Genomic DNA, 19,699 nt, shown 5'->3' with positions numbered 1-19,699 from the left:
AGCTGGAGGACCACCCCTCATCGGCTGTCCGCGACTGCTTATTCAATATATTCACAGCTACCCTCCATATCTGGAGGCCGTCTCCTCGATCCGCAACCTGAGGACGCGCCATGCCGTGGTGATAGGGACCCACAATGCATGGAAATATTATACGTAGGCCTACATTTATGAAATTTATCTGTAAATAAATTCTGGATATCTATTCTGTATATAAACTGTATTTAGAGCTACGTACTTCTAATATGCGTGATACAGAAATACTTAAGATATTACAAAACAGTATGTAGAACTCAAACGAGGTGGGGGGCCCACCTAAAATATTTTCTAGGCGTCTCCAAACTCTAGTTACGCCACTGACGCTTCAAATAATCATGAAGCGTACAAAATTCCAATTAACTTAGTCACTACGATTGCTGAAAAGATGTGTTTATATTTTAAAGTATCTATTTTTTTTATCGCAATATTTTCTCTATACCTGGTACTATGAGGAAGTAAAATAAATTAATTTCTTTCACACCCCATCCAGTCGTCTGTCAAGTAACAGAATACTTTTCTTCCGAAGAAAATGTTGCTGAAACGATACGCAGATTACTTAGTTATTCTCCTGAGTTCCATCTCCAATGCTCTCATGCGTTAACATACCTCGTAGGTAGGGATATAAATATATTTTCGTTATTAACAGAAAGAAACCTATTTTGCATGTCTAGAAGAAACCGGAGTTATGCTGAATAGAAAATTCCGGGGGGACGAGTTAGCAGCCGGCAACTCCGAGTGGCGAAAGGAACGTTCGACATGGGATGTATTGGATTACAGTGGCGTGGGTTACAGGCGGCGAGACCTAAAATAGGCAGCGCCCATGTCCTCGAGATCTATAATTAGGTCTCAATTTACGCGTCTGTTGTGCGCAGTCCGCGTGCGCAGCTCTACAGCAATATTATTGAAATGTTGACAAAAGATCTTAATCAAAGAGAAAATTTCCCTTTACATCTACTGTAGGGGAAGGGGAGGCAAGTCCGACACGTGTCGAAAAAAATACCTAATCGTTTATGAAGAAAAAAGTAATTTGATGAAATTAACGTTCGTTGTATTGGCTCTCAATTAAAATATTTATATTCTAAATATGCTATTTAATTAGGTTCCCATAATGTTTCTTTTAATGTGCTGCAACTTTCAAAGTTCCCTGATACCCAGGAACAAATTCGTCAACAAAAATAAGTAAATATTATTTAGTAAATTTACAATAGGTCTACATTGAATAATGGACAAGATACATTCATTAAATAGTATTCAATTGTGTAGTGGTTAATATGTCAGCATTGTATACGAGAGGTCCGGTGTTCGATCCAGGAGTCAGCTATCCTGAAAGAGTCTTTTTGTGTTTCCCAGGCACTGATAATACTAATTTCAACGATCATAACCCATTTAATTTCCATTCCTACAAGCCTTCATAACATACTTTCGTATGTAGACCTAATCTTTTTACCTTTCGAAACATGTCGGCCACCTGTCCGAAAAGTATCACAATTGGCTGAGTATGTTCCCCTAGTTCAATTGCTGAAAAGCGGAGAAGCATAAGAAAAAAAAGAGGTCATTCAATATATTTTTAAATAGAAATGTCATATAAAAATCTGAATTGTCTCACATAATTTCATATTTTTTTTATATATCACATATAGACTCTCAAACTAATTTCATATTTCTGAAAATTAATCATCACGGAAAGTAACTCACAACTTCATAACACAGGGAAGATGCGACTACCGGTATTTTCAGTTTGCTTATTAAGACTGAAGGACAAGATTCAAATAATGCTGACAAATATGCCTTAATACAGCATTCACCGAACAATTGTTGAATACCTGTATTAGACTCTAGAAATTAACAACCTAAACACGCCCGTAAGTAGTATTATAAAATCTCTACATAATTTTACTATTAAGAAATATCTCCAACTGAACCTGAAATATATTTGAAGTGAATTATTATAAGATGCTATGTAATAAATGAAATATTGCATCCTTAAACTGAGGTTTTGCACATATTTTCTCAGCTAATTAACCTTTAACATTTTTTTTGTTAAAAGCTAGTTGCCGACAATTTTTTTTTCTCCCAAAAGCTATAAAAATAAGTCTTATGGCGAATTTGTTCCATTTTGCTTTTTATAGGTAGCGAAAAGTTAGTTGTCGACGAAAAAAAAAGTTAATATGATTATTGTAAAACTTTCTGATAATATTGTGATATGAGTAATATTGTGATAGTTATTTTTGAGAATTCATTACAATTTTACTGAGCGAGAGGAAGATCGGTTTTTCGTGTCAACGTATTAAGGAAACATTCGTGGACTAGTTTCTGCACAAAACCAGTCCTTCCCTCGCTCAGTAAAATTGTAATAAATTCTCAAAAAGAACTATCACAATATTACCAAACTTTACTCTATATTATGACATAATTAGAGTACACAAATTTTAGAACCTAAGTGAAATAATTGTAATAGCCAAGCAACATACATTTCTAAGTGCGCAGAAACTAAATGCTCCTACCGGTCAGACTGGAGTGAGGATTAAATCGTGTAGAACAATGACGTCATGCGCAAACTCGAGATAGGAAGTATATTAACGAATACTTAACCTATTCAGACATTGTGAAGTTGAAATACTCGTATATGAATATCGATTACTGCAATAAAGAAATTCGATGTTATTATTCAGTAATATCTATTGCGAAAAGCGAAATACAGGTTTAACAATGCCAATTACATGTACTGCACTTTTCTCTTATTATTATAACAAAATACATTTTCATTACCTTCTGAAATCATAATTTAATTTAACAATAACAGTGGGGACAGCTATATACCAATGCTTATGTATTCACAGCGATACATGTTGCTACACAGTGAAGCCATCTCTGTGTTGATAGGGCTAATTAAAACACGAATTTTATTACGCATACGGAAGGCAGTTTGATCAAAGACATTATTACTATGCAAGGTTTGATATGCGATGACCTTATATAAATTTGAACATCTGACTTTCTATTAATTATTTAATTTCATTCACAAAATACAAATTTTATAGGCTACAATTATTATAGGTTAAGTTACCTGTGGAAGCAGGACCATTGTCAGCTGTGCCTTATTTCGACCGTTACAATCAGTGCTACACGAAAGCATTTTTTTATAGCTCGACAAACGCATTCTCGCTGTAGTGTGTAACGGAACTAAAGCTGCATCTACACAGTTCAATATTCCAATCGCGTTTGCGTGCAATCTGGAAAGAATATTAAAAGAATCAAGTTTAAAAGGTACGTTCAATGAAGATGTATGAAGATTTTGTGTCTACATAGTGCGCCGTTTTGATCGTCGTCTTCACTGCGTAAATATATTAATTATTAATATTAAATATCAATCTTGCATTCATTACTTTAAAGTTAAAAGAAAAGTTTAACCGTGTAGTTGCATCTTAATGTATTCATGATCATCAATTTACGGGGAAATAGTTGGCGACAACGACTAAACAAAAGAACGACCATGCGATAAATTGATAGCGATAAATCTAGCTGCAAAATTATCGCAAAGTGTGACTGTGATGGGTTGGAATTCAAAATTTCATTACACTTCATTGGTCGAAAATGGAATGACGTCATATAAACGAAATAGTCGTGCCTAAAAGTTTTGATAACTTAAAATAATATGTGTATTCCTCGTAACACAAATATTGATGTCGTAATATGCATGGAAAAACACACAAATATTTACTATACTTAATTATGCACTGTACGTATGCTATTACAATTAATATAAATATAACATGATAGGCAGAGTCGGATCAGAACATTTTCGTGGAGAGGGAGGGAAGCATTGTGTCATAGGCCCTACTTGTTTTGTCTCACTCCTAAAGTAATAAAATAAAATATGTACTTCCTTTACCACTGTACTGTGGTGTATTTTACTTACTTGATAATCATGTATATAGATATAACTCGTATTTCCAATATTTCTATTATTATTGTGTGGAAAACATCTTAACATATTAAATAGAGAATAAAGTGAGACGGACCGCGTGGAAAACCACTTACGTGTCTGTTTCCATAGGACAAGTGACGTCATAGTATTACAAGAAAATGGAACAAGTTTATCCGTATAGGGTTCCGCTTAAACGTTTCACGTAAAAAAAAAAAATACTTTTCTCGGTACCCACACACCACAAAACAAGAATAGAGCAGAGTAGCCACAATTAAGATTACTCAAGTATAAAATGATTAAGATTTTATATGGTAATCACAGCCGTAAAATATTACTTCTGAATCAATCTGAGCTTCAAAATAGGAACTTTGTAGCTAAATGAGAGAATGCGCATATTTTTGTAGCAATAAAAATATACATTCAAAATATTATATGGAGAAATATAGGCCTACAATTACAGCAGAACGAAATGCATGTAAAATTCCGAAGAAGGCATGGTTCCAAAAAATATTGTTTTCGTTTATTTCAGAACGTTAAATGTAACATCTATTATGCATATAGGCCTAAATGTTGGTTCTACTTATTAATATATTCGGACTTTCATTTTCATAACCTCAAAAGTCTATACCTGTTTTTTTTTCAAAGATGGGACATGACAATAGCGTTGCGATCGGAAAAACAACTGAATGTCACATAGCGTGGTAGGCCTGTTGCTATGGTAACAAAGGTGAGTTGCCAAAGTTACAGTTCCCACGTGGCAAGTCCTTATAGCTCTCTTGGCGACATTTATTGTGCACACAATGTTAGCATTGGGGTACGTTTCGTTTTTGATTCCCTGTCGATTTTTGTATTGTTTTTTTTTTTTCGCGTCAATTGTCAATCTTTCAACGTCAGCCATTTAACGTCAATTGCTATATAGCTTCCATCAGCTGACAGCGTGACAGTCTATATTGGCAACATAGCGCTGTAGTTCCAAGCTCGGCCGCTTAACTGTCATGTCCCATCTTTAAAACAAAACAGGTATAGTATGCACAGTGATAGATAGGTACTGTGTTTGTGAAAGTTACTACAGTAAAACCCCGATTATCCGACACCCTATTAACCGATCTGCGAATTATCCGACTGACTCTCTCTCTTTTTTACTGCAGAACAAAATATGAAGTCCTATTTGTTGGAGGGGGTGTTTTTTCCAACTTGTAAATTAGTCATTACCTGCTTTCAATGTAATGAACCCAAGAATTTCCACACAATAGTAAAATCCGTGTACCATTCAGTCCTTGTCCTACTGTTGAAGTGGCCGTACTGTATAACTTATATTACGTAAAATGTCTTCCATGGGTGTCGAAAGAAACGAAAAAAAGCGCAAATAATTTAGAGGTTGGGAAAGCAGAAACTTTATTTCATGTCGAATCAGAATATAAGATTGGCGTTACAGCTGTGCGCGATTTAATAAAAAAAAAAGACGAGAGTACAGTGTATAAAGTACGAGTACCTATGTAAATCTACAACACGAAACCTCTATTCCTACATATTCTTACAGTAGACAACCATCACAAGGAGTTCCCTTGGTCCTTAAAACCGGACTTAAATTAGTTACCTTCTGATCCTCTAACTAGTTTGTTAAACACAAGACCATGGAAGAAATTAGGCCTATGTGTTATGCATTTAATTTATGAAAATCTTTTATGCAAATCGCTTGCGCTCGTTTCATAAACAATCATACTTGCGTCTTAATTACTACCATTATAGGCTCGTTGCATAATGTACTATTATGGTATCGGTACAGATTATCCGATTTTTTTATTAACCGTTCAGTTCACCCCTTTCTTTACCACGGATAATAGAAGTTCTACTGTACTTATTTCAACATAATCAATGCTATACCAGTACTCTTACTTACATGAGCTTGTCATTCTGTTTCAGCCCTTTTAACCATCCACAACCATGTCCGACGAGGAGGAATATTCGTAAGTAATACTTATCTCGTCCACAACCAGAATCTGGAATACAAAATACAGTTATTACAGTAATTGCTCTATATTTGCCTGGTTTTGTTCTTATACTGAGTCTTCTTGCTTCCAGTGAGGAGGAGGAGGAAGTCCCAGTTGATACGTAAGTATATTTATAATTTTCTTGTCTTAGTGTACTCCATTTGCCGTAAAACATACTATCTTTAAGAATACCAGTAGGCCTACTATGCTTAAATCATGTCACAGGCTTTGTTGCCCAATCTTGTGAATCGTAATATGTACTTAGAAGTCTTAGGAATTACGTCAATGTTTTATAACAGTTTCCGAGTTTCAATCTCCACTGGTTTCTGTATTTTCATAGAACTTCGGAGGCATATTTTCTTGATTTCTTCCCTTCACTTATTTCTATGTCCTTCTTGTTTCTCATTTCCTTCTTCTTATTGGCTTTTATAGGCTTTGATCTGTATATCAACAGTCATCTCTTTTTCTTTTTTTACTTTATTTCATTCGGACCGACTTATTCCGAAGCTTTTATAATAATAATATGTGTTTTTCCAAGTACCGAGAAAATGTTTCGATGTATAACTTCAACCTGCTTTTACCAGGAGGTTTTTCTTTTCCAAAATGGGTCGCTATCACAACAGTTCAAAGGTTCCATCTACCCTACTTGTTGGTATTTATTTACTACTTAACAGCCAGTAGCTAGGGGAGGAAATTTCCCTTTCTGCTATCAGGATATACGTTTTCTACATGTTAGGTTTTTCTCTGATTATGTATAGAATAGTCGTACATGGAAAGGAAATACATTTTATCACATTGTCATTTTAAAACCTTACATAATTAATTACAAGAAAACTTATTAGACACAGCCTATTAGTAGCTAAACATACTCATTATAATGGTTAGAAGTGGCGGCTGGATGGAGGGATACTCCGTAGAGATGAACAACGATCGAGAAAGCGAGACTAACAGCGCCCGCAAAGCCGAAAACCCGGACGACAATGTTGCATTACGTCGCGTCCTTGACGTAAAGACTGGCTGTGAGTGTTCCGAGACTCGAGATTGTTCACTTCCGAAGTCCCGAAGTCAAGCAGCCTTGAATCGCCACAGTTGTTTACACCTGACTGAACTTTTATCTACTTTGGCAACTGTTATATATGTATAAACAATCAAGTAGCCTATTTGAAAATTATCTCTACTTTTCAGTGTATAATAATTCGTTCCCCAGTCTTTATTTAATTACTAGGCCCTTATTAAAAGGCTAGGAATTTTCTTTTCATATGTTTGAGATCAAGTGTGCAATCTCAAGTAAAAAAGATTATTAATGTTATGTTTTATGTTTCTTAGAAATGCAAATTTATTTGAGAATTTTTTTTTTCCTATTTCCATAATCTAGGTAATATCATATAACAGAACCAGAACATTTTGATAACTAAGATAGACCTACTGTTCTGTTTTGTCTTTTTTTCTCATTTAAACACTTATAATGTTATTTATTTCACTGATGTATGTTATTCAAAGTTACGAAATCTTTCCACGCCCTCCAAATGCTATTTCGAGAAAGATGAGCGAGACTCGAAGTGCACGAGAATGACGAGACGAGACTCGAAAGACAAATGCAGCTAACACAGCGAGCGAGAGCGGCAGTTAGTTTTGTTCATCTAATACTCCACTACCTTCTTATCACCTCCGCGTCCAAACTATTCTTTCTATTTATCGCAATCCGCTAGGTTAGAAGTAAAAAGCCTTGCATACGTTCCAGGTGATGGGTGTCTCGATAGACAAAGACAAAAATATAAGGATAAATGTAGAAAGAAAACTATTCCTATCCATCCACCGCCACTTTTGACTAGTCTAGTACTGTACTCCAACCACGAGAAAGTCTCAGAGGAATGAGACGCAGCGGGGCAATGCTGTGAAAGAATGTGGATGTCATAAGATGTCATAAGGTCACACACGTGGATACACGCATCTCCATTGGTTATCTCTCACAGCACAAACGATAACACTGATACACACATACTTATACTAACCTAGTTACAAAATTAGATCACTGTTAATCTCCTGGTCTTTTAATCCCTCCATACAGGAAATAACATATGCAGGAGAGCGCATGTGTTTTAAACTGACGTTATAATGGTAATATCATTCATATACTTCGCTCCAATAGATGACGCAATAGTAAGCACATTCCTTTCACGGTTAATCTCCTGGTTGGAGAACAGTATAAGGTGTGACTCTCATGAAGCTGTTATTGATTATGTGTTCTCTATCTTTGCAGGAAGTAAGTACAAGAAAGTCACATGGAACTTCTCATAGTCTACACGAAACTACAGAGACAGTAGACCAGCATTCTCACTCTAAGTAGAGGCTATGCAACTTCCACTAATTACTGCTGGAAATTAGTAATAATGCACTCTGCATAGTATAAGTGATACATAAGGCACTCAAAGTAAACACGCTGAACTTAACATATTGTTAAGCGCTAACAGGAGTTAATTATTAACTAGAAAAGCGCTCAATCACTGATCCGTAATTTAAGAAGGCATCCATGCATACATCGCTTAGATAATTAATGTTTAATTATTAGATAACAGATCACATGTGTACAGCTCAATTCTGTGAAGAAACTCTTCGCCCATGCTCACTGGAAACAAGCAAGTCGATGCAGCTACTATCGAAACGGACGTCCTGCTGGTGTTTAACCAAGCATAAGACTAAACAATTACTGCTCTAATAATGCATTAATCGCTGCTGATGTAAGGAAAGATACTGGTGAATCATGTAGCTTTTAACTCTTCCTATTAGAACGCTCTGCTTTCCAGTAATTGACTGTTGAGAGGCTTCTTGTTGGTTACGACATAAGAGAAAGGGTGAGTGTGTGGAATATGGAAGACTAATTATCTCACAAGACTCTATGTTTCAGGTAGTAGCATTACATAGTTTATAAACTGACACATAGCACAATTTTTCATTAGACCAGAAACCGAACCTTTCAATTCTAGGAGAGCATGTGATCTAGAAACGCAATATATTAACGAAGCTTGTACATAATTACAGGGATTGATAAGTACATTTCAAAACACCTAGGTTATAGCGTAGGTGGAAACTATTTTTATAGAAGTTTTATAAAAATGACTAATTAGGTTCCTTGAATATAAAATATTGCAATTTGTACGCAAAAACGCGCTGTGGTGTGAAGATTACAGGCTGGTAGGCGTGATTCCCTAGGTTCAAATAATTCTGTTTCTATGTTTCCTTTTTTTTAGTATTATACTCTTATTAATACTCTTTTATTTCATTTCGCATATACATTTCTCGCACAGACCAAGCTATGAAAAGCTTTTTACTCTTTTGAACGAATTTACTGTACCGGGACATTGTTATCGAAGTACATTTTATGAACTTCAACCGTCAAGCAAATGGTTGCTTTCTTAGATTCATACAGAGCTCTTTGAGTGCCAGTGCTACCTTATATCCTCTTTATGCGTAAGAGAAAGGTATACACCTTCCTCAGACTAATGTTGTTATTGAGTTCGGTTCCTATGATTATCAAGTACTTATTTAGTTTTCCATTTTATTTGCAATGAATGATGGTCCAACTATTGCGAGAAGTGAAAATATAATATTTTGAAAACTAAAATAAAATCCTAGTCTTTTGGCTTTGTGCGACATACTGAGAAAAATGTATTTAAATGCATGGAATATATTGATGAGGTAAATTAAAATATAAATTATTAAAATCACATTAAAATGCAAAATCATAGTAAAGAATCGGTCTTATGCAGTATTGCAGAGTCTGGTAATTCAATATAATGCCAGAGATTTATTTTAAACATACCGTACATGGAGTTTAATAAAATGGATTAAAATATAAATTACTGAACAACGAAAGCGTTAATAAGCCAAGGAAAAAAGTTTGAATAAAAGAAATAGAAACAAGTATATCACACGTGTCATCCTGTATTATTAACTATTACATCATGGTACTAGTTAACGTACGAAGTCCAAAATTTATGCATAATCTACGAATCTAATGACGGTGCCTTTATAAAAACTATTTTTTTTTTCAGAAAAATAGTTGACCGTTCAAGCTTATAATTCAGATATTTTGGAATTTATTTTTCAAGCCCTATAATTTAGAACATGCTTCAGTAAAATATAGTGTTCCAGATCGCATTCTTCCCTTGTCAGTCATGATTTTCATGTCCCAGTTCAAAAAAATAGATTTCATACAGTTTTTGTTTTCCTTTTCTCTCCCTCCCTGGGCTGCCATCTATAACACAGAAAGCAACCGGAAACGAAGAAAGAGTAAGTGAATCGCCGTATTTGCAACACTACTTGTTTTTTTTCTCTGCTGGCAGTCTTCTAAGGCCAGTCCAACCAATTCAATGTGCAATGTTTTACCACAAAGAACCAACAATCAAAATCGTTCCATACACACATTTTCTGTGGAGCACAATCGAATCACTCGAATTGGCAGCAGAACATTGCTTCTCTGTGGTGAGACACCTTAATGTTTTGACATTTTGCTTTTCATCTATGTTAGCAACCGCTTTTTTAAATTTTTTAAATTCTCTTTTTGTGCTCGTGCCAGGGCAGAGCCTTTAAATTAATGTTTCAACCTGCACAGATGCTCAAAGTGTTTTAAAATTGTTTTAAATGTTGCTCTTCTGAGTTTGGCTTTGGAAATACATATACATTAATTTTATCTTGTAACATAATAGCTGGTACTAATATGAATGTGGACTGGCCTTGATTATTAAAAATTTAAGTTCAAACCGTGTTTTCATTAATGATTTGATATGTTTTTGTGTAGTACTGTACATCAATTTTATCACGAGAGTTTTTGTTTTGTATTTTTGTCGAGGCGGCAAGGGACTAGCCAGCAGGTTAACTCAGTATTTGTGAGTGTGAAGATTCGCCGCAGTCAAAGTGAAGCGCTTTGTTTTTGTTACATTTGTTTCTGTGTTGTCTGTGCTGCCTGCTTTATTTTCCTTGTATACATTCTTCTTATTTCTTCTCTTAGTCTACCATCTCTCTCTCCATCTTTTCTTTTCTTCATTCATGTTCCATTCTGTTAACAAATTGACAGACTTGGCAAGGTTGAGGTTCCACTCTGATGTGCTAACTATTCTGTCACGTTCTGCATACATGTTTATGTTGTTATAAGTAGGTTCCAAATTTTCAGTTTTTATAAACTCCAATTCAGGCCTTTCCAATCACTGAACTAGCCTTTTACAATACCTATTTTATTCGGTATAAAAGAAACATAGTGATACAGTTAATATAATTGAAACTGTTAGTCGTCAATGTACAATATTTGGCAGAGCCCGTCACATTCATTGCCCGTAGAAAAAAATATATAAGCTGAAGAGAACTGTATATACCAGCCATTTTCAACCGGTGTGCCGCGAAAATAAAAATAGTAAAGATTGTCGTAAATTGTAAAAATAAAACTGAAAAGAGTGGTAAAAAAGTGATTCCACAAAAGTCAACATTCAGTAAACACATTTCCCTTAAAACCTTCAAAATTCCCCCCTGGTTGGAAACCACTGTTATAGATTATATAAGTGTGCCGTGGGATTTTAAATTACACCTTTAGTGTGTCATATGTTATTAAAGGTTGAAAAACGCTGGTATATACAATGAAATTAGTCTATGTAACAGCTTAAATATACATGTATGTCTGTGTGCTTGTGTGTATGTAAACAATTCAAGAATGTTACATGCTTAAAATTAAAGGAAGTTAGACAATATGCCTGCAATATAAAAGCGAGAGATTTTAAGGCTTGATCGAAAGCTGAAGAAACTTTACAATTTGAATAAACTGTATAGTTTTATTGTTTTATAGTATGTAACAATTCAATATAATTCCAAAAAATGCCATAGGGTAAATTAGGGTCTGTTGGACAGTCGGGCATGTTGGACACTTTGTACTTTAACGTGTTACCTCGCCACTTGTGGGCACCACATTCTGCTAGAGGTCAATGACTACTTCCATCATTGACTTCTAGCAGAATGTGTGCCCACAAGTGGCGAGGTAACACGTTAAAGTACAAAGTGTCCAACATGCCCGACTGTCCAACGGACCCTAATTTACCATATTTTAGAGGCAATGACCAATTCATAACCTTAAATTCAATAGAGTTCACACATGTGACTCCTGTGGATATAAAACTGAACAATATGATGAGATTTTCGAAATAAGAAACAAACGAAGAAAATACATATGTTAAAATCTAATAATCCGAACCATAGTTTATGCAGCTATTAGTTTCCATGGTCAGATTTAATTGAACCAAAATGACAAAATCAGCAAAATAACTTTTAACTTTGAGAGACAGAGATGTCGCTCTGCCATTTTTCAGAGTTATTCAAAATGTTTTTTTTTTTATTTTTCTCACTTGGTGACAGGATGGCAAGACACTATAGGTTAATTGCTTACTAAGTGACTACAGTTATTTCTTCTAAGCTTTCACAGCAAGGATTTGAAGTCTGTATACATAATGAAATTAGTGTTCTGCAATTTTTTCGACATTAGTAAGACAAAGTTACTTTATGATATCATATATATATATATATATATATATATATATATATATATTTTAATAAAACATTTACCGACATATACCAATAATAATAATCATCGTAGCATACTGTTAGTCTAATGCAAAAATGTTAGCTTTACTCGATGGAGAACGGGGTTTAAATTTCGAATTTTTCCACTGGAATTTGTTATAGATATAAAGATGGTGTTTAGGTACCCACCATATTCAAGATGTCTACCACAAAGTTTAGATATCGATACAATGCGCAGATTTCATGAAACAGGCAACTTATTCGAAGTCCAAATACAATAATTGAACTTTCTGCATATCAGAATAACTTTGCATACAAGAAAGCAAAAATTTCATAAACATAAACTGTGAACTCAACAGAAAGTATTCTATGAGACAAAACAAACTTAGCTACACAAAACTGAAAAAAACATTACCGCTGTTACGTAGTTCTTAGATTTGTTAATGTTTTTACTTGTCTCGTAGAATATTATAAAGTTAGGTACATTTAATTTACATATAGTAGGTATAACACTTGATGTAAATATAGTGTTCCTTAGATAAGACTGAATGCTTGCCTGCGCTAACTGGTGAAATATCAAATAATGCTTCTGGCTTAGTAGTCGTACAATGGATTTAACAATGCATAAGCAGTTATTCCTATCTAAGAGATCCTTCGTTGCATTCTTGCTAGTTTAAATATGATATGAACAAAATATAAATTATTGTAACTTTTTCTGTCATTCCTATCTTATCATAGGAGTTAAAGAAATATGTTAACTTACACGAGAAAGTTACACATGAAGCTAGAGAAGAAGGAACACTGATCTAATTTAAGCATTGAAATAGAATATAATTGTGTACACAGTCTGAAGTTATAGAAATATCTCATTTTTCTGCATTTGGCGGTACTACATTCATCAGAGAAATGTATTCATTTTTTATGCCAAGTCGTGTTCATGAGGCATAAATGAGGGGTCCACTGCAAGAGTCTATCATTGGCTCGAGCAATGCCACATCTATATACAAAGTGTCCCATAAGTCTAGAACCATAGGCGAAATTACTGAAAATGTTTTTTCTTTGTCCACAGGACAATGAGTGATATCTTTAAGTAAAGAGGGACGTATTCAACTGATCCTGCTTGTAGTCACAGTGAGGTTGCCCCATAAATTGAATGCTTTGCACCCAGAACGAGCGCCAATTATACACAGTTGTGTGGGAAAAATCATTTAAAAAAATTCATTGAGACGGGATTCATCGCAGACAAACTGCGTAGCGGATCACCGAGGACAGTATCTGATGAGCAGACAACGTGCAATGTCCTGGCATCGTTTTCGAAAAGCTTTAACAAGTCGATCAACAGAATGTCCACAGAGACGGACATCTCGAAAAACAGCATCCAGCTCATATTACACACCAATAAATGACACTTATACAAACTGCAACTGCTACAGAAATTAACAGAGGACGATCCGCATCGGAGACAGGAATTCTATGAATGGACAGTGCAACAATGTGAGAGGGATGGCGATTTTTTAAATTATTTTTCCCACACAACTATGTGTAATTGGTGCTTGTCCTGATTGCAAAGCAATAAATTCGTAGGCAACCTCCCTGTAACTATGACCGCCAATAAGCAGGATCAGTTGAATACGTTCCTCTTTACTTAAAGACATTACTCAGTTGCCCTGTGGACAAAGAAAAACATATTCAGTAATTCGTCTATGATTCAAGACTTATGGAACACTCTGTAGTTTAGGGAAAGGACAACATATGTTAGGAACTGCCTAAAACACATGCAATTTCACTGATCAGAATTTTGTGACATAGCTTCCTCTTGCAGTGGATACCTCATTAACGTCAATGACTATATCTTTTGATCATAAATTACATGTTAATAGGTTTAGAATTGAAAGAAATCATTTATGTTGATACTAGCATGACAGAAACTGTTATGGTTACTTTTATTTTTAATCCTATGTACACATTAGGATACCATATAACAAAATTATTATCGGTAGGCCTATCTATTACATATTTTGGGCATTCACTTCTTTAGTTACACAAACTATTCTTATTATTTATGTCAGAATTGAAAAAAAATCATTATCGAACTGTGTAAGTACCGGTAGCGATAGCCCTTGCAATTGTTTGTAAAGCTATATACTACTGAACATTATCATTAGTGATAAAATGGTGTAAAATAATCACAAGAACTTACAAAAGTTATCGTTTTTAACTATAAATTTTCTTCGTTCAAGTATTTTCAGAACTGACATTTTGCAAGTTATACTGAAAAATATAGACTTTTACATAAGAACCATAAAATTTGCGCATTTGCATATGATTGTAAAAGGCACAAATCCCTTGCAGCTATCTCGTCCGCGTTACGTTACAGCTGACTTTTGCACCTGATTCATATACTATACGCTTTACATCTCATCAGGTACAGTAAGTTGAAGTAGCCAATTGCCCGTTAATTTACTGTATACAAGCGCAGCATTCAAATAATAATTTATTTAAATAATATGAAATGCGTATGGCAAAACTAAAAGAAAGTTATACCAGAGAAAAATGAATAACCGGTATCTTTAAATTTTGTTTAAAGGTTCAAGCAGTAGCTACAGTTCGTTCCTCTAACCTTTACTTTAAAAGAAAGGAAACATCACCGAATTAATTTAATTTATTCTCTGAGCACATGAATGAATTGTTGAAAAAAATACAGTACATTTAATAACAGTCCATATGCTGTAACATTAAGTTGCTAGATATTTGTGTAATAATTTCGTCATGATCATCATGATTATCTTCTCATCTTTATTATTATTATTACTGGTGTCATAATTATCAACATCGTTAATATATTGTCTTCACCATTAGATTAATCTTTATCCATAAATATTAGGCCTCTTCTATCAGTTATTGTTAAGTGAAGTTGAAAGTTTGATCGGTCATTCATTCAACGTTTTTCTTTTCTTTTGTTTCTTTAATATACTTTCTGCTTGTTAATTTTAAAATTTTAAGTTTTTTCCGAATGTGTTCATTTTTATGCAGAATTGTGTTTCCTTCAATATTTTAATATCTTTACTATTTACTTCTAATAAAAAACAAGAATGTTTTAAAATACAGAAAATATTATAAATATACAAGTTCTTAGGAAAACATACTATACATAATGTAGATCATTATGGAAAAGTCTTTTTCTTGCTTCAGACTGAACGTTAATATCAAAGCAATAAACACAATATTATTTATTTCTTATTGTTCACATGTTTCTTCAAGTCATGCTGAACTATTTTTTATCGACCCACTTACGGAAGGCCTACTTAAAATAAACAAATGATCTCTTCAGACAGAGGCATAAGAATGTTTAACTCTTAATAAAATAAATCGTAAGGTATATTCACACTTCGTTTCACGCAATTATCTTACTTGTATCATCTTCTCACTATACAGTATATAGAATTTCTGAACGAGGATATTGTTTGTGAAAGTAAATCAATTATCAAATTTAAATATAAAATATGTGAGAGTTTGACCAACACAACAAACCGATGTTATAAACAAGATTAAAAGATGCACATAACATCCAAATATAGAAATTTTTACACATCCTACTACAGAGTATTTTACAATTTTAAACTAATTCCATCGCACTCATCCTTTAGATGTTTGTAACCAAATATGAGCCGTTGAGCTTCGTTATGTCTAAGATATTGCATCATAAATTACACTAAACATATATTTATTGCCTACTTAATTAAACTATTTAATCAAAGCTATCTGGACACCAGAGCACCAATGCAAAACCTTTTAAACTACTCTACATATAATACAATAACATAATAATTACGAGAGAAACCGATGATAGATCTTTCATTAGTGATGTCTATAAATAAGTCAGTTCTTTTACTGTGTGATATTCGAAAGAGATAACATTTAACTAAATGTAACCCAACCTGAGTTACAAGTGGCTGTACATTAAATGAGAGTAGTATTATAGTGGTCAAAAAGAAAACTGACACGAAACACCATACTTATATAATATTTATACTAATAGTGAGATTCATCTGGCATTTGGTCAAGCAATAGATTATAATAAACTATATTATTTACACGAGAAATTTCTCAAGTCAGTTTTCTTTTAGACTTCCCTTTTTAAGAGATTCCTCTTTTCTCAACTGTATAATAGCAGGATTTCATTCTTCTCGTTTCTTTCGAAATATATTTAATTAAATATAAGATTTTAAGTTATAAACGAGAAGCTGTCTTTATTTTTGAGTTAATTTATAGGAAGCCTTGAACATATGGCACCGGTAAAAAATACCATACTTAGGTTTTAATTTATTACATTAAATTAAAAGCCCCGTCTACAAAATCATTTTGTCAGTACACTATTTTGAAAATGATCAAAATGTCGTATTGAGTAATAAATAATAACACTCGTGTCGATATTTTTCAGCATATTTTATCAACATTTATAAGCTCAAAGGTCCTTTAGTATCGAAGAGTTTGGGTTAATGACATTAAGAAAACACTGGAAAACTTACGCATACCAGTGAAGTGCTCTCAAATAAAGACAGTTTTTGGAATCCCTGCTTCATGTAATTTCATATGTAGACGGAATTCAAGCTAGAATTGGAAGAAAGCTTTTGCTTTAAACTCACACGACAGAGAACTCACTGTACAGATACTAGTATCCTTAGTAGTGTAGAGTAGTCAATTTGGCATGGTAGTATAGCCCTACTGCAGAGTGACAGCAGTACCCAGTATGAAACGAGATGTAGTTTTGCAACATTTCTCAACCTTTTATGCATTAGACTGCCCTCAGTTCGTGGGAATCTCTTTATGTAGTGAAACTACATTTCCTTTAAAAGAATTTTTGTTTGTTTTTGTGTTAGAATTTCATTTAACCCTCAACTTGGCAAAGCTTCATTTCTCACACTAGTTTATTAAACCTTGTCGGACCGTAAAGAAAACAACTATCGCAATGTCCATATTTTTATATCTTGTACAATCTTATACCATGCCGAAATGTAGTAATTATACACCTGGCAGTAGCCCTTTAATGCACCTCATTAAAGTACACCTATTCATTATAGTTCAGTTGTTCAGCCAATCAGAAATCACCATTGTAGCATTATAAAAGCGCAAGTATCGATTATTCTCGGATATGCAATCGAAAGACAACTAGTGAAACGTCACGGAGACTGGAAATCCAATACTGTCGCAGAAGGTTATGTTGTTACTATAATAATTATCGTTAATTGTAAATAATATTCAAATAAATTCAATTTGTCATCTCGTTTTTCTATTCTAAATAAATTTCCAGGTTATATCAAGATTAATGTTCATGTTATTCTCTAGATTATATCAAGGTCAATGACATTCGTTCCTCGGAAAAAATCAATACTTTCGCGTCTGCGCACATCTCACAATTTAGATGGTCAGTTCCGCTCCTCACTTACATAATCATAACATGAATACTTATGAATAATTTCAAGTTAGAAATATGGTCGAGCATAAACAGTTGTATGAAACTTGCCTATAATGGTAATTAAGACGCTCATATGAAAATTATGAAACTCGCTTGCGCTCGTTTCATAAACAAGCATACTCGCGTCTTAAGTACTACCATTATAGGCTCGTTGCATAATGTACTATTATTGTTCTATTAAAATTATAGCATATAGCCTATTATTAACCTGTTGTGTCCTATATGATAATTGTTAATTTAAGGGTTAAATTAAATGTTAAGTTCCTGTTTTTTTTTAATTTTAACAATAGAAACTAAAAACGATTTTTAAAAACTGCAATCTTGCTATGAAGAGATGAAGGTATTTCGATCAAATTAATTAATATTTAAAGTCTCATTACTAAACTGTGTCATTATAAAGAGTTAGAAAATATTAAAACCTCTTTTTCTACTACAGAAGTTGCGTTTTGCAGCGAATCGGAATAAACTAAGTGAAGTAAAACGTTTTGCGAATGTTGTAAGTTTGCAGTTTCAACAGTACCAATTTATTTTAGTGTAGTATATTGATATATGCCTATTACTTTTTCAATTTTTCCTAGTCTTCAGGAATTAAGAGACATTAGGAAGATAAATATTTCAGTTAGAATACTCTTATTTCGTAAAATTAATTCATTTTAGTAAGAATCATAATTATAGATGAAAACAGAATAATTTTGAGACAGTTAATTATAAAAATCATTCGAGGTCTTGATGAAAATGCAAATTCTCTTTTTCTAGAGAATATTTGTAATCTGTTTAGGAAATAAAATCTTAGTCTGATGATTCAATATCTTCTACAATTTATGTTTGGCTCGATAAATTGTAATTTTGATATTTGATTTAAATTAAATCAGCACTTACATATGTACGTTATAAATTAGCAAGTACTCAAGATTTTCGCTGCTATAAGTAACAATGTCCTGGCATATAGCATGCTAGCTATACAGCCAAGAAATAAGTCAAAGACGAAAACAAGTAGCATCCTAAAAATGCATTGAAATGTTTCAATCATTTAGTATTTTTAAACATTCTGAAACTAGTAACGTTCCAATATTCCAGTAAGAAGGTTGAGAAATGTTGAGTCCATATATTGTAGTACCTATACATTACTGTACATTGTAGATATTCCCTCTTTGAGCTTCAAGTTGTGGAAACGAGTTCTTGCAATACGTTTTTTCAGTTCATCAATGTGAACCATACTGACTTTCTTTATATTTTAGTATACTTCAGCTATATATGAACGTATTTGATGTCGCCAGTTTCATATATATTTTCCTAAAGAAATTTATAATGTCAATTTTCTAAATTAAAAATGCTATTTATAAAACTAAAAAAGGGATTACACATAATTTTATGTTATTCAGATTTTCTACTTTTTTATTTTTCGAGTATCTACTACAGTAGTCAACTGGAGCCAAGTTATGTGGATATAATTTCAATAAAATTCCAAAATTGAATGGACACATTAGGGGACAATACAAAACATGAACTCCACATATTTAAATGTATCGTATTCCAGTCTTTTATGAATAATTTTATTGATCACGTGAAACTTGTGCAAATAGATTTTTTATTGTACGGGCTATTATGTTATGAGACAATCTCGTAAGCTCCATTCATTCTACAATTAATTTTTGTTTCTTGCAGAATAAAATTGATTTATTTTTAAATGCTTATGCAATCGTACAA

General features: G+C 33.4%; 1 protein-coding gene across 7 annotated transcripts in view; it reads left to right on the top strand.

The window, feature by feature from the left end:
* The window catches only part of up (Troponin T, skeletal muscle), a 108,122-nt gene that overhangs the window by 48,889 nt on the left and 39,534 nt on the right, over nt 1-19,699 (top strand). For 2 of the 7 annotated variants that reach the window (XM_069840079.1, XM_069840081.1), the window contains exon 1: nt 8,676-8,693. The exons of 1 other annotated variant lie outside the window; for it this stretch is intronic. In XM_069840079.1, coding sequence (XP_069696180.1) covers nt 8,692-8,693 — 2 coding nt within the window. In that variant the 5' untranslated portion in view covers nt 8,676-8,691. Of the gene's footprint in view, nt 1-8,281; nt 8,299-8,675; nt 8,694-10,222; nt 10,246-19,699 lie in introns of those variants that run through there. 4 more of the 7 variants (XM_069840078.1, XM_069840080.1, XM_069840082.1 and 1 more) reach the window with 3 other exon arrangements.

Source organism: Periplaneta americana, chromosome 11 (assembly GCF_040183065.1).
Source record: "Periplaneta americana isolate PAMFEO1 chromosome 11, P.americana_PAMFEO1_priV1, whole genome shotgun sequence".
NCBI classification, from domain to species: Eukaryota; Metazoa; Arthropoda; class Insecta; order Blattodea; family Blattidae; genus Periplaneta; species Periplaneta americana.
The sequence above is the reverse complement of the archived record's forward strand: the minus strand, read 5'-3'. Positions and strand labels throughout refer to the sequence as shown.